The 16,634-nt window shown below is 30.0% G+C and overlaps 1 protein-coding gene across 3 annotated transcripts in view; it reads left to right on the top strand.

Moving 5' to 3' along the window:
* Positions 1 to 16,372, top strand: part of Osbp (oxysterol binding protein) — a 36,235-nt gene extending 19,863 nt beyond the window's left edge. For all 3 annotated transcript variants that reach the window (XM_016061540.4, XM_016061541.4, XM_016061539.4), the window contains 7 exons: positions 107 to 248; positions 2,515 to 2,772; positions 4,473 to 4,718; positions 7,423 to 7,740; positions 10,464 to 10,633; positions 12,481 to 12,701; positions 14,758 to 16,372. In XM_016061540.4, the coding sequence (XP_015917026.1) occupies positions 107 to 248; positions 2,515 to 2,772; positions 4,473 to 4,718; positions 7,423 to 7,740; positions 10,464 to 10,633; positions 12,481 to 12,701; positions 14,758 to 14,903 (1,501 nt within the window). In that variant the 3' untranslated portion in view covers positions 14,904 to 16,372. The remainder of the gene's footprint in view (positions 1 to 106; positions 249 to 2,514; positions 2,773 to 4,472; positions 4,719 to 7,422; positions 7,741 to 10,463; positions 10,634 to 12,480; positions 12,702 to 14,757) is intronic.
* The last annotated feature ends 262 nt before the right edge of the window (positions 16,373 to 16,634 follow it).

The raw sequence follows: 16,634 nt of genomic DNA, 5'->3' as shown, positions 1-16,634 counted from the left end.
GAAATAGTTGTAACAGTTGTAAGAAGTAACTCTATTGCTCTTTATTTATTTGTCTTTTTTTGAATGCCAAACTATTCCTAGCTGTCTAATAATCATCTACTTTTAGGCGAACATTGAGTGGTCTCAGTTTACAAAGTGAAGGTCAAGGCTTTCAGGATGGGGCTTCTTCAGACACAGATCCTGAGGGAGCCAATGGAGTTAAAGGAGATGACATCATTGCTCGAAGAAAAAAAACCAGGCGTGCAAGAGTATGTGTTTATTAGAAATTAAGCATTTGTAGGAATACAAACATCACTTCATTTGTTGCAGACTATATTTTACATTGGTTGATGAATTTTTTTTCTTTTTCCCTAAACAATTTATAAACCCTCAGATGGTCATAAAAAATGGCAAAAATAGCCATACCATATAGAAATAAAGAATTTAATAGGGGATAAAAGAAAGTATAAGTCTCATTTAAGAACTTCACTTTCCTCTGTTAAATAATATGTGCAGATCATAAATAAATGAAATAATAAAGAGTAAGGGTAAATAAATAAATAAAAAATTGCAAAGATTAAACAAATGAATTCAATTTATCTGATTCAAATTATTATTTTTTTTTAAATGCTTGAAGAACTTTAGTTTTTAATTTGTTAAATTTTATAAATAATATTTTAATTTAATTATGATTAAAAGTAAATCATGAAACTATGTTTGAAAATATATTATTGCTTAAAAAATTGTTCCCTATTTTAGTAGTACATAGTGCATGTAATTAAATGACTCAAAGCTATTGAAAGTGAACTAGAAATGTGTCTTTAGTTATTGAAAAGCTAAAATTTCAATATAGAGCAACTTACCTATTTATTAAAAATAAATAAAAAATAAAGTAAAGATCAGCCTATTAGAAAGGGACAATATGCAATTTTATGTGGGTTTTTTTAATGCCATATTGGGATAATTTTCTTTTAATACTGTATGTACTTCAGAAATATAGCTCTTATTTAGATATATAAGTATAAAAACAACTGCATTAAATTTCATCTTTCTGTTTTGTTTGTAATCTAAAAAAAATCTAATCAAATTATAAGATCTTTAAAATATCATTTAAAAAGCACTCTGATTTGTTACGCACTAAGTGTTGATGTAATTTTACTACTTAAGGCTTACTAACACTGCAATAAGTTTAAAACAAATTTTAAAACTATACAAAAATCAAGCAATGTTTAAAATCACAAATGGTAATATTTTTATTAAACCTGTTTCTTTTTTTTTCGTTCAAGTTTTTTTTTTTATTTGTGTTAATTTTAAGATCATTAAAATGGAATATCGAGTTAAGAGAAATGAACATTTTGACTTTTAATCAAGATTATAAGGCAGTAAAAGCTATTTGTGACAATTGTGCTGTGCATGGAGAAAGTGTCACAGCTGAAAAAACTGCTCCTGATTGGTATGGCAATTTTGCCCTCAGAGAAACACTTGGTACTGGCCAGCCAGTTGAGTTTAATGAGGAGTGGTTAAACCAACTTTTGCGTGACAAATTTGTACCTAACTACCAGGGAACTTGCAAGGAAAATAAAATTTTCCCACACTTCAAGTTTTTTTTAAACAAATATTTAATTTACGGAACCTTAGTTACTTACCAAATATATTATTTTATTTAATGCTGCATTACCTTGAAAATATTGTTAAAAAGCTCCAATAAAATTAAAATAAAAGAATTTATTTTATTTATTATTAAACCCTTAGTGATAGTTAGTACTAAACATAGTACTTTAACTGTTTATGTTATTCTTTTTTTTTTTATATATAACTCTGTTTTCAAATATTTTTTTAGTGCTAAGTTGAATGCATTTTTATGTAAATGCATTCTGGCAGAAAATACAAATTCAAGATCTGCATCTTAAAAAGCATATGATATCTACAGGGTTCCCATGGGTCAGGGAAAACCTGGAATTGTCAGGGAATTTTATTTTAACTCCAAAAATCAGGGAATAGTCAGGGAACGTTGCAAAAACCTGGAATATTCTTATTTCATACCTGGAAAATTACCAGTCTTAAAATTGTCAGTAACAGTAATCAGTTATTGAGATACGAGTTGAATAATTCTAGCATCTATTACAATTATTTGTTGTAAAAATTTTGCATTTTAGTCGAATTGAAATGTTCCCTTCCACATTTAATATTTTTTGCACAGAAAATCTAATTTTTCACATTATAAATATTAAAAAAATCAAAGTTTTCTGATGAAAATATGGTTTCATTTCTCATTGAAATTTACCTGGTATACCTAAAAAAGTCAGTGAATTTTTTTTATGAAATTGAGTTTAAACCATGTATCTATTGTTTGCCTTTTTTTATCACTTACATTTGCATTGATTAAAAAAATGTTTTTTTTTTTTATTGTTTGTTAGCTATTATGTTTCTTTAAAATTATTTTAGACTGCTTTCAATAATCAAAATCTCTTTAAATGTGTGACAAATCTAATTGTTGGTTTCATTCATTCAGAATGATGTCTTTTCTTTTCTTAGACTTTGGCGGAACAAGGTAAAGTGCACTCTGTATGTGTCTCAAAGTTTGGTGAGGATAATACTTCGGATTCAGAGCCCAAGTCTTCTAGTGCCCCTAATACTCCCAGCCATGGTGGCTATAATAATAATTCAGAAAAATCTTTAGTGCCTGTTAAGAAAAGAAGAACAATAATCCCTGAGAAACCCAATTACAGTCTTAATCTGTGGTCAATCATGAAGAACTGTATTGGAAAAGAGCTCACCAAAATACCTATGCCTGTAAGTATCTCTTATACTTTCTGCATGTCACCAATAGAAGTATTTAAATAGAACTTAAAACACGTTAAAAATCAATGATATAATAGAAGTCATTAAGGAACTGTTACACTTTGTTGACTCCATATATAGTGTGCAAAATATAATACAAAAATTTTGATCTAGTAATGAGATCTTCACATATCCAATCAAAGTATTAAATTGATTTAAACAAATTGCAAACTGTATCATTTGCTATTCATATTATTTTGGTTTACGAAACATATGTTGCATTTCATATTGCAAGTCATTGTTATACGTAATTTACAGGATTTTCAAGGCTTGCTTAACGTTTCATCACAACAATTTTGAAACAAAGGCTATTTAACAAATTGTTTTGCCTATGAAAGGAATTTGATTGCTCCTTTGAAAACTAACTAAACTTATGTCAAGTTGCTGAAAATGTTTAAAGGCATTTGCTCTACATAAATTTAAAAAATTCTGATTGACAATCATAAAATACACTCAATAACAAAAAAAATCGGCGCTCGATCAGGCTGGAATGATGCCGACTGGGAACATATAGTCTTTAGCGACGAATCCCGCTTCCAACTGTTTCCTGACAATCATTGGAGACGCACAGGTCAGAGGGGGATCCTGCCTTCACTGTTGCACGCCACACCGGCCCTCAACAAGGCATTATGGTCTGGGGTGCCATTTCCTTTGACAGCCGGACCCCTTTGGTCGTCATTAGAGATACACTTACTGCACAGCGGTACGTCGACGACATCCTAAGACCTGTTTTGCTACCGTTCCTTTTGGAACGCCCTGGGCTTGTTTTTCAGCAGGACAATGCCAGACCACATACGGCACGTGTTGCTATGAACTACCTGCAAGCTTGTCAAACACTTCCTTGGCCTGCCAGATCACCAGATCTCTCTCCCATCGAGCATGCCTGGGATATGATGGGAAGGCGATTGCATCTGGCACGGAATGTTGATGACCTCGTTCGACAATTGGATCGAATTTGGCAAGAAATACCGCAAGAGACCATCCCTGAGCTTTATCAGTCTATGTCACGCTGTGTGGCAGCTTGTATCCAGGCTAGAGGCAGGTCAACACTTCATTGAACTTGTTACTGTAACTCTGCAATGAATTATTCAATTGTTCTGAAATTTTAATCATTTACTATTCTGTACATTGTCTTCCTATCCACTAATTTTCGTTTCAATCGGACAAGTCCTTCTTGGTGCGTCGGTTTTTTGTTACAGAGTGTATTACAGTGCAAAAATGTTTGGAAAAGCTAACACATAGTTTTTCTTTTCCAATGAAATAAAAAATTCGTCTGCGGAAAAGAAAAAAAAAACATTTTTTTGAACACTAATTAATAATTTACAATTTATTCACTGAACAATATTTGTTTTAAAAGTTTTATGATTAACGAAAGTGTTTGTAAATATTTCAAACTTGTGAATAAAATTAATATTTTACTTCTAGTCAAATTTTATTAATTTTTTTTTTTTTTTAATTTCATAAACTTTTCTTAAACAATGCTAGGAAGTAGGGGATGTTATAGAAATCATTTGTGGGTCACATGGGCCCCTAAGTCATAGATTGAACACCCTTCATTTAGATTAAGTCACTGTAATTTATTTTAGTGTTTCTATAATACCCTGAACAAAAAGAGATACTAAATTAGATTAATGTTGTTGTTGTTGTTGTAGGTTAATTTTAATGAACCTTTGTCCACACTTCAACGCCTTACAGAGGAGTATGAATATTCTGAACTTTTAGATAAAGCTGCTCAGTGCTCTGATAGTTGTGAACAAATGGCCTACATAGCTGCCTACACTATATCCTCCTATGCTACTACAAGCAACAGAACTGGTAAACCATTTAATCCTCTTCTCGGGGAATCCTACGAATGTGATCGCACAGATGACTACGGCTGGCGCTGCATATCAGAGCAGGTATTCCTCTATCCTTTGATTCTATGTTCCCTAAAATTTCAGTTTTTAATTATATTATTTATAAAAAAAATTGTATTGCAATTAATTTTTTTTTATTCTATTGTTTGTTTAAGTCAGTTTATTATCGCCAATTTTAAATTTCTGCTTTTAAACGTGGTGCGTATCATTTTTAAAAAGTGCTTCTTTTCGATTTTCGTCTTTTAAAAGCCCTTAAAGGTGCTTTTAAAAAGTGCTTGATTTTTTCTTTTCGAAAATTAGATTTTTGTTCTTTACCCTGTCGGTTTTCGGCACGTAATATGCAAAAGCGTGCTTTTCGCATTATTCTGTTCAACATTTTCACGATTCATTCAACCACAATCTATTTCGGCCTTCCGTCGGTCCATAGCGTATGAAAGCGGCAATCAGTTTACAGGTTTGATGAAATACTTGCGAGTCCGCGTGTACGTCTACTGAGCTGAGTTTGGTAAGATTCTAGCACTCTCATATGTAACGCTGCTGCATTTTGCTAGATATGCTCAATTACTTCATTTCCACCCTCATTTTTCGAACTGAAAAATCTCTCCATCTTTTTATAATGGCTAATATAATCAAGAAAAGAGTTCTTTGTCAGAAACTAGTTATTTTATTGTGATCATGTAAAGTCTTTGAAAATTATTTTGCATTTTCTTAATGTATATAGTGCTTAAAAAGTACTTAAAAGGTGCTTATTTTTCATTGAAAGATTTGGCCACGCACCCTATTAAATAAAATAACACTTATAAAAACACTTTTCAGGTAAATTGGATTAAATTGTAATTCATTAACAACATAATTAATATCTGATAGTTCAAATGTTATGTTATCATACCTTTTTCAATATCTGTCTGTTCAGAGTTACTAAAATTGCATTTAATTTTTTGATGTGTACTTAATAAGAAGTTATCTAGCAAATATAGTCATTTTTGTGAAAAATGATTCTAATAATTGTTTTAGTCAGTTTATTATCTACAATTTTAAAGTTTGGCTTTTAAGTAAAAATATAATACAATTGAAGACAGTTTTCAGGTAAATGGCATTGGATTGTGATTCAGTAACAACACAACTTTAAATCCATGTGGCGTTTTGATCTTTTTATCGGCTATGATTGCTACAAGTTTTCTCGATTTTTGTTAATCCCCATTTTTTTTATACATTATTATTAAAACACACGAAATTCAATTCTTCCATTCATTAGCCACTTTTAGATGCAGCGATACCACTTTTTTCGATTAACTTATTCACGCTTATTACTACTGATATTCACATGGTCTTTTTAAAATCCTGATGTTTTCATATGATATTACTAAAAAACGCAAAATTTGAATTACACATTTGAGTAATTATTTTTTGTATGCTCAATTTGTGCTAAATCCAGGTGGCTTTTCGATCGGTGCTTTTTAACAATTATTGCTGTTGATTTTCCTAAGATTTTTTTGAAATCCTGATATTGTTAAATATGGAAAATTCAAATCACGTACCTGAGTGTTTATTATGTGATGCAATAATTCTGTTGTTTTTTCCCAATAAATTTTTCGGTAGTTATCACTAACATTCGCATATTTTTTTAAATTCTCAACATTTTTATTACAATATTGTTTATAACAATATATGAATCTTGAAACATACATTTAATGATCTCCTTTTTGACGCATTCAATTCAGGTGATTCCGTTGCAAACAGATTAAGTTTTATCATTAATCTTTTTTCAGTTATCGCCATGAATTTCATGTTTTTTAAAATCCTCTTCTTTCTTTCTTTTTTTTAAATTTTTGCTGCAATAACAACTTCTAAAGTAAGGAATACACAATTTTTTTACAATAAATATATTCTTTTATGTGTTGATAAGAAAAGAATTATTAAATTAAAAAAAATTTCTTCCTTTAAGTTTCATGAATGTTACTTCGTGCATAAAAATGACAGCCTTTCTTGTATCTTCTACATACAAAAAAAAAATTAAGTATTAAAAAAATTAACATGTTGCTGAAAAATTTTCTGGTAATTTCTTCTTTCAGCAATCATATGTCTAGAATAAATATTTTTTCTTAATGAATTTTGTTTTTTGTACATAACTTTTTTTGTTTCATTTAGCTTTGATTTTAAGCTATGTAATTTTATAGAAGCACATTTCAATTGCATAATAGTTATAAACAAAATAAACATGAAAAGTTGTAATTCGGTGATGTAGTTTCACATACCATCCAGATTGATCATTCAACTTACCTGACGAAACAAATAAAAAATAATTGAATCTTGAAGAATGTGAAATTAATTCCTTTTTTGATTAAATAGATGTAATCTAGCTGACATCACTGATGCAATCCATTAAATATTGTATACAATTATTGTATATTGGTATTAAATATTGTATATTGGAAAAAAATTGTATACAGTTCATAATTATAGCTAAACTTATGAGAAAAATTAATTTTTCAAATGTCCTTCCTGAACAAACTAAAAAAAAAATTTTAAAAGCTAGCTGCTGTTCATATTTCAAGATGACCGCTTAATTGGTTCAGGAGTTATAAGAGACATGCAAATAAGATCTTTATTTTATTACTATAGACATACAAACCTTCCTTTTGACTGCAGAATTTTAGTGTACAAAATATTTCAGTAATGTTTTCTTAGTGTAAAAAAAAAATTTAATGAACTTTGCACTGAATGTTTTGTGCGTGTTGTTTTGCAGGTCAGCCATCATCCCCCTATGCTTGCCCAACACTGTGAGGGCAGGGGTTGGGAGTGTTGGCAAGAGTTCACCATGTCCAGCAAATTTAGAGGAAAATATCTGCAGATTATTCCACTAGGTATTGCTCACCTTCTTTTCCCTGAATCAGGCAATCACTATACGTGGCGCAAAGTGACGACCTTCGTGCACAATATTATTGTTGGGCGCCTGTGGGTGGACCATCACGGTGAGATGGAGATAGTGAACCACTCTACGGAAGATAAGTGTCACCTTAGATTCATTCCCTACAGCTATTTCTCTAGAGAAGTTCCTCGAAAGGTAAGTAGTTTTTCTTAGTTCATTTTACTTTAAGAAAGCCACTATAGGTGAGAGGCATGCACATGCCTGCCAAGTCTCCCGTTTTTTTTTTTACAAAAACTCCTGTATTTTACGATTATCTCCTGTTTACCTGTATATTCTCAAATTTCTCCGTATTTCTTGAAGAAATTTTTAAAAAAAATTTGGCTATAAAGCATCCGCTAATGCCAAAAATATTTCTCTTATTCCTCAACAGATGGTACTATTCCCTGTACTGCAGTATGTTGAGTGCTTGTAGTTTGAGTAATTATAAATAATGATATTAAAAAATCTTTACATTAAGATTTATATACATATTTTTTTATTTCGCTAAATGTAAGTGCTTATATTATTTCCAATTTTGAATTTCACTTTTTGACTTACATTATTATGCATGATGTATCAAAACTCCCTATACTTGATGCACAATGCCCAATTATATATGATGTATCCATAATCCGAAAAATGTCCCTAGTAAAACCTCTGTTATTTTACTTCTTCGATATTGGCAGGTAGGTACGCATTATAAAGTTTCCAGACACTTTTTTTTTGTATATTATATTAAGCAGTTGTCATGTTAGCTAAATAAAAATGAACCTTAATATGAAAGTTATCAAGAATTAATGTCATAAAAAAATTAACATTGCAGTTCCTCGAGTGTAAAAATGCTTAAGGAACTTATTAATACAGTTAGGAGTATTAACTATAAAGAGGTGTAACTATCGAGCATGTCAAACTTCATCTATCAGAAGGTACCTCAAGGTAGAAGTGAGTTAGCATGTCTTATATACTACTGAATTGGTATTTATTATTATTAGTGGTAGTTAAGCCACAACTACACCACTCTCTATAATTTGTTGTGGAGACGGAGCTGAGCTAGTCAAATATGATCAGTATCAGCCGTGCTCATGTAGATTAAAGAAATAGCTGTCTGTTAGTGGTTTAGTGAATTTATTATCTCTTTGATGTAATAGCTTTAAAAATGAGCTTACTTTAGAATCATTTTATTAAAACTTTTTCTAAATTTATATTCTTCTTAAATTATATTTGAAATCAATGTTTAGTTTGAAATTTTACTGTAATCTAAAATTTTAAAAGCAATGGAAAAATAAAAATTTTATTCTGAAAGAATACTTTGTGCTATGTAGACTGAAGAAAAATAAAACTTGAATGAAGCACAACAAAAAGTACATTTTATTTATGTTTTATTTCATCTGTGTTTTATTCATGTTTTTGCTTTAGATAAATTTTAGTATTATTTTAATTTCTCTCCTTTTTTTTCTAATTTATGCTGTTACCCATGTCTTTATTCTGAAATATCAATCTATACAAATCAAACAACCCAATATTTCACAAAAGGAACAATAAACACAAAGAATTCAGTAAACAAGCAAATAAAACATTTACAAACAAGATAAGCATTAACTATAAAAAAGGAAGGAGTCTAAGCAAGTTCTAGTATTTTTTTTCTCCAATTGTTTTAAATAACTTTGTTTATTCAAAATAATGTAATTAAATGATAGTATTCTTAGCATGCTATTTTATCTAAGGATTATTCTCACTGGATGATTATTCTCACTTAAGGATTATTCTCACGTGATTAGTGGAAAATATTTACTACAAAAAACTATCTAATCAGATTCTCGTTCTTCTGTAAGAATAATAAGAGAATAATCTTATGGAATGAATTTCTTTTCAAAGTTATAAAAAGTTCAGAGTTTTTGGTACTCATTCAAGATTTTTGGAGATTTAAATAATTCATGAAGAAAAAAAACTATATAGTTAATTAATTGTATTATCATATATCATTTTTAATAACTCAATGAATAAATATGAATTAAAAGCAAAAAACTAACCTAATACTCTTCCTGTGGACTCAATTCCATTAATATTTATTTCTAGTTTGTTTTTTAAATTAAGTTTTCAGAAAAAAAAAACATTTTCTTTAAGGAAGAATTTAACAAATATTTTCTGTTTAAATAAAAACAATTATTATTATTTTTAAAAACATTGTTAGTTTTCATAATTAGTGCAAAGTTATCAAATGATGATGTCACACCCCATAAAAGAATTTCTCTACACTTCAAAATCTGCTTGTGTAAACAAAATTTGTATTATTGAATCGGAATGTTCTTTATTTTGTTTTTTCTCCCTCCCACATTTTGAGATGCTGGGCCAAGTTAAATTAAGATAATTTTTTTAAAAAATTTAAATTTATAGATCTGGAATAAAATATTATTAATGAGAGGATTAGTAAAAAGCAGCGGTATGAATGACTCCAAGAAAAAAATAAGTGGGGTAATTCAGCAGTCAGTGTAAAAAGACAGGTGTTAGGTGTTATTTTTAATTAGTGTAAAAAGACAGATGTCAGAAAAGAAGATGTTAGGTGTTGTTTTTGTTTCCTGTAAAAAACAAACTAACCAAATGAAGAAAAATAAATGTTTTTTTAGGAAAAATAATCATCATTGATATAATATGTGGGCCATTTTTATGAAAAGTGAGTGATGAATTTCTGAAAAATTTTGCTGTATAATGCTAGACCATGTTAATTGTTCAAAAAAAAAGTTCAGTCTTAAAATTTTGTTAGAGGGGCACCCTTGTTTATGTGACAAAAAATTCTATAAAACACTAATCCTCGTTTTTCAAATTAGCGTAATAAAATTGTTGGGAAAAAATTGTAATTGCATATGCAATGTCATTTAAAGGTTACTGGTGTTGTGACGGACAAAGATGGCAACGCAAAGTTTGTACTCCAGGGCACTTGGGACAACAAGATGGAATGTGCACGTGTCTTAAGTACTCAGGGATCTGTGAAAGGCAAACCTCTCTTGGAAACTTCTACTCCCAAAACTATATGGCGTAGGCAATATCCACCGTGAGTATTCCTTCCAACAACCTTTGTATATTTTTCTTGTATATTTCCCCTTGCACTACGCTGAAATTCGGAACAAGCCGTGAACTTATGCACCCGAATATTCGCAAAAGAGCCTAAGTGGCTGATATCTTATGCAAATGCATATGTTAACTTAGTTTTCAAATGTTATCTGGACTACAACAATGTATCCTAAGTAGAATGTAAACTACATTAGGAGGCAATATATAAAATACCTATTCATATAAAGAAGAGATAAGAGGCCATTCAGACTTTCTTGTTTAACCCGAGTTTAAGACCATAAGTATGGCTTGTGATATTTGTGTTTTGTCTGAAATGTTGATTACGAGCCTGACTCGTAATATTCAGGTTTGGCTTAAAATTTTCATCTTTAGTCAGACTCGCGAAAATGGTGCAAGAGGTTAAAGAGAAATGTCTAATTGTACTAAAATTGTGTTTTATAAGTTTTATAATATGTTTTAATTTAACTTTTAAAATCTTCACAATTGTATGTTATACATTAAATTCTAAAGATAACCAAATTGAATAATGAAATATTGAAAATGTAATTAAATTTTTCTTAATGTTTTTTTTTTCCCCTCCTCAACTGATTGCTGAATGCAAAAAGCATTCAGCTTTATGTTCAGCTCACGAAAGTTTGAACCGTGACTGACTCATGATAATATAACAAATAAAACTAAACTCAGTGGCACAGCAGCCCGTAGAGAGCCAAGGCCTACTGTACCTATCTCAATTTTCATGACCTTGGACTCTTGGGTGCAGGAGCAGATGTTCCGGTTGGGTGGTTAACCGAACACGGAATCCCCAATGTTTAATCCCCACGCATGCTTTGTATTAGAGCATTAAAGTGAAACTGTAATCGTAATATTTATTACAAACTATGTCTTTTTAAAAAATTTCCTTACTTGAGTTTCTATCAAGATTTTTTTTTTCAGCTTAAATTTCATTTATTTTTTTCTTGTGATAAAAGGAATTTCCTATTATATATTATCTAAATTATATTGTATAAATATGTTTTTGTTTCTTTAATGGCAGGCACTGAACTCTCGTTCTTTGCCTCAGAATATGCCTGGAACGTTTCTATTTAAAGTTACCCAGTAAGCAGCTGTTAGCTTTACTCGTGGACGCAAGCAACAGTACCCATGCCACTGTACCACAGATACCGTTCATGGGGTGGGCCACATTCATACATCACGCAACAGAAGACACACTCAGAGAGAAACATCCATGCCCTGAGTGGGATTCGAACCCCTCAACCATTGGCTTCAGAGTCTGACACGCTAACCGCTCCGCTTAATTTTATTGGTTGACATCAGTAAGATTCAGAAAAACTCCTAGAATTCTGGTAAATGTTTGTTCAGTGGATCTATATATATATACGCAACTTAAAATTTCTATCACTGTTTAAATTCCTGATTCAGTTTGCAAAGAGAAACATCAACCTTTTTAGTATTTTTGCATATAATAACATTTAAAAAACAATTTTTTCATGAGATTAAAGTTTGTCAAACAAAAAATTATGTCTGAACTCGGTTCTGGAATTTAACTATGTTCATGCATTTTTAAATTTATGGAATACTTTTGTCTATATCCCCTCCTCGTCTCTCTATAACAAAATAATGCAAAAAGATTTTATTTTCAAGAATATCGAAATGAAGCCTGGAGTATTTGGAGAATATTTTAAGGCCAATCAAGGAACTGTATGTTTCTGATTCTACTGTATTATTTTTATACTTGTTATGTGTTCTAAAAATGAAATGGTCCAATTCATTGTTTACTGTTGCATGCCCTTAACAAACTGTGATCACAAATATTTATATTGTTTTCAGGCCTGAATATGAAAAAATCTACAATTTTACAATTCTCGCTTGCCAACTGAACGAACCCGAGGATGGGGTGGCACCCACGGACAGTCGCATCCGACCGGATCAGCGGCTAATGGAAGAGGGTGCGTGGGATCAAGCCAATGAAGTAAAAGTGCAGTTAGAAGAGAAGCAGAGGACCGTTCGTAGGAAGAGGGAGGAGGAAGCCGAGAAAGCGGCAGCTGAAGGTCAGTGGTGCATCTCTTTCCTTACTAAGCCCAGGATTTTACCTCTTACTATACATACTTTTAGAGTCATCAGATTGCATATAAATGGGGGAGAAACTTCTTAATTATGATCCATTGAGGAGAACAAATAAGGGCCGTTCCGAGTCAAATCAGCCAGCCAATGTTCAATTTGTAAACAAAATTGTTTTATTAAACTTGTTGAGTGTGTTCTTTACATTAATATAAGAACATCTATAAAATTTTATTTAATTATACCAATTATTCTATGAAATGCAGCTTTTTAAAGTTTTTTCAAAATAAGTAAAAGGCGATGACTTGCTTTTTTATGAAACTTGCTGAGTGTGCTCTTTGCATGAATATAACAGGGGTGATTGTGCTCCGGAAAAAATCCGGATTTTTTGCTAACTGCGATCCGAAAGTTTCGGGAAATCCAAAGTCCAGAAGTTTCTAGAAATCATCGATCAGATTTATATATAAAAATTCTTCTATATTTTATTTAAAAATATTAGAACTAGAATTTATACTTGGCATCTCTTTCATCTGTAAATATTTTTTTCTGGTAGAATAATAAATGTGATTAGAGATAAAAGTAAACTTACACATAATTATTCATTTAAATTATGCTGCATACAATTTATTTAGAACTTCATGTTGTGAAAATTTCAATGATTTAAATTTATAAAGATATTAATTTTTTGAATGATTTTACTCAAGAAATTTTCAGGATTTTTGAGTTGAACCCACAATTACCCCTGATATAAGAACAACTATAAAAATTCATTTAATTATACCAATTATTCTATAAAATACAGCTTTTTAAAGTTTTGTCAAAATAGGTAAAAAGCAATCAATTGCTTTATTCAAACTTACATCTGGTGTAATTTTTGCTATGAAATAGTCATTTTTAAAAATAAAGTGTTAAATTTTTTTGCAACGTGTTCATAATAAATTATGCATTCGAGTATATTGTCGCTTATTATATTTAAGGCAATTAGCTTGAAAAAGTATGATACAGAAAAATTGTGTGTAATGAACAACATTGTTTTGCCTTCGGAAACTGCCCAGTAACATTTGTCTACTTCCAAATCCATTTTAAATTACTATACTACCAAAAACTAGATTTAAAGAAATGATACATTAAAACTAATGAGGTTTGGACTCTTCACTAAATTTCATAGCCTATCAAAAGCCTAAAGTTGTAAGCCCATCAAAATTGCACCACATATAAGCTCTTAAATAAACTGTGCATTGTCTTATTTCTAAGTAAAACTGCTCGGTTTTTTAATATTTATGACTTCTTGTGATGCTATTGCATCAAGTGTAATGTCTTGAACTACTTTGACAACACATTAGAATAAAATTATATGTTAAATTGTACAGTTTATATCTATTGTTTAATTACCAATTTTTAAATTAAATAAATTTCATTATTTAAAAATCTAGAATAAAAATTTAAAATTATTTACACAATTTTTACATTTAAAAAAATGAGAGCAGTAGGATAGAAACTTAAGTTCAATGATTGAGTTGATGTTCAATGAAAATTGTTTAATTTGTGTAGATCTTTTTGGTTAAAAACTAAACAATGACCCAAATTGATGCAGTTAAAATAAATTTAATTTATATTGTTATTACGAATAAATTTTTTCCTACAAGAAAATAAAAAAATTTTAAAAAACTATTGTAGCCATTTTAATCTATAATACTGATATTATTGTTGCTATTAATTGTTATGACCATAGAATACACAGTTTAAAATATTTTTAATAAATATTTTTTTTTTCCTTTTTTTTTTTTGGTGCTTGATTTGTTAGGGCAAAATAATTTCCTGGACGCTATCCATTTATGCTGGCTCTTTATCTTTATTTTCATTTTTTTTTTTTGCCACTCCTTAAGAAATTTGACCATCAACATTTATCTAATTCTTTTTTTTTCTTCTTTTTTTATGTTAAAAAAAACTTAGCACATTGTTAAAATCTTGTTATCTTTGTCACAACTGTGTATTACATAGTTGAGTTGCTTGTATACTGACAATAAAAACTGCTTTATTCTCAAGGTCGACCTTACGAGACCTACGATCCTATCTGGTTCAGAAAGGAGACTGATCCGATAACAGGCAACCCTGTGCACAAGTTTACAGGAGATTACTGGAAGTGTAAAGAAAGTCAAGATTGGTCTAGATGTCCTAACATATTCCTGTGATATTACTGCGAGGTATCTTTCTCTCTAGAATTAAAAAAAAAAAATTAAGTATTGTACCTATAGGAATATTAAAAGAATGTTGTATACAGTAAGTACTACTATGAAACAAACAAACAAAAAATGACTGGTTCATTGAGTGTGTATATAACCCCGTATCTTGCAAAAGCCAAAACATCTTTTTTCTAGCCCACGTTCAAATAGTGAATGTTTTTGCATGGGAAAGTGCTTTAAATATTTGGCCTTTTCATATAATACTGTTAAAATGCTGTTCTATTTTTTCTTCTTTTTTTTTTTAGTAAACCTTATGTAGTAACAGGGTTGCTGCTCCACGGGGAAAACCTGGAAATAACAGGGAAAATGCAGGGAATTTTGATTTTTTTTTCCCCTTACAAACTGGGAAAATACAGGGAATTTTGTTTCTTATTTTTGTCATTTGAAATATGATGACCACTCAAAGCATGTTCAGCTGTTTTTCCAGCAATTAAAACTAATAAATATAGTTAGCCCAATATAGCTCACACAAGAGCACAGTAATTGTTGTTTCCTCTTAATATATTGTGTATAATATGTACAGGAAAAACATTGGGAATTTTTTTTTTTTACAGATTTGAGTGGCAACCCTGAGTAAGATTTCTATAGCTGATTTGTATAATCTACCAAAAGAAAGATAATTTATCTTTCCTGCAGTCTTTGATGCCCTAATGTTTTATTGCTGTATAAATTTTATTCTTCTAATGATTCAGCTATAGATACAGAATGTTGGATTTATTTTAGATGTGTACCTTATGATGTTAAGTTTTATCTTTTGCATAGCAGATTTATTAGCTAGTATTTATACACAAAACAAATATATTTATTATTTTTTGGGGGGTTCAACACTGGGATGCCAACTACTACCGAGTTTTTTTTTACCTCCGCAGATTTGGATTCTGGAGGCAGAAATATGGAATGGCTTTTAAAACTCCGCGTCAATGGCTGCTTAATTTTCATCAATTTGTGCCTTATTTTTTAATGTTTTAAAATTTGAGAACAAACCCCCTTCTTTTATATACCATATTATTTGTTTATAACTTATACAAAAAAGTGTTAAGAAGCAAAACTTAATTTTTCCTTACATACTTTTTGTTTCTTAAACTGTTCTATTTTTACTTGCTGTTATAACAGTGTTGATAACATTGATGTTTAAAGTTCTATTTTTTCTCTCAATTCATTTGTGTGCAAATTTTGTTTCGCTGTTTAAAAAATTGTAACCCGTAGAAGGTTCCAAACAAATTACTATTAGTGCGCAAAATTATCAGGAAAATTCCGGGACTAAAGTTGGCATCTTTGGGAATAAATAGTACAGATTCAACTCATGGAACTGTTTCAACTGTGATTATGTCTCAACGTCATAAATAGCTCATGTAGTACATAAATATACTTATTACAAATAACTTACAAACTTATAAATAAAATATAACAGAATTGTAGTTCTGAGTATTCATATTTTGTAAAAAAATGATTTTTTTTTTCGTGATGATGATGGACTAGAAAATGTTGGTGATCTAAATATTTATGTTTAAATAAATAAAAATATTTTATTTATTGTTTGTTATTACTGATTCATCTCTATTTTGAATTTAATTAGATGTCTGCTGATCGCAATTGTAAACTTTAAATGTCTTTATTGGAAAAAAATAATCTGTGGCTTATTATTTATCAGGAAGTTCTGGCAACTTACTTGAATTAAAT

Source organism: Parasteatoda tepidariorum, chromosome 2 (genome assembly GCF_982258835.1).
Source record: "Parasteatoda tepidariorum strain Cologne lab strain chromosome 2, Ptep-v5.0, whole genome shotgun sequence".
NCBI classification, from domain to species: Eukaryota; Metazoa; Arthropoda; class Arachnida; order Araneae; family Theridiidae; genus Parasteatoda; species Parasteatoda tepidariorum.
The sequence above is the reverse complement of the archived record's forward strand: the minus strand, read 5'-3'. Positions and strand labels throughout refer to the sequence as shown.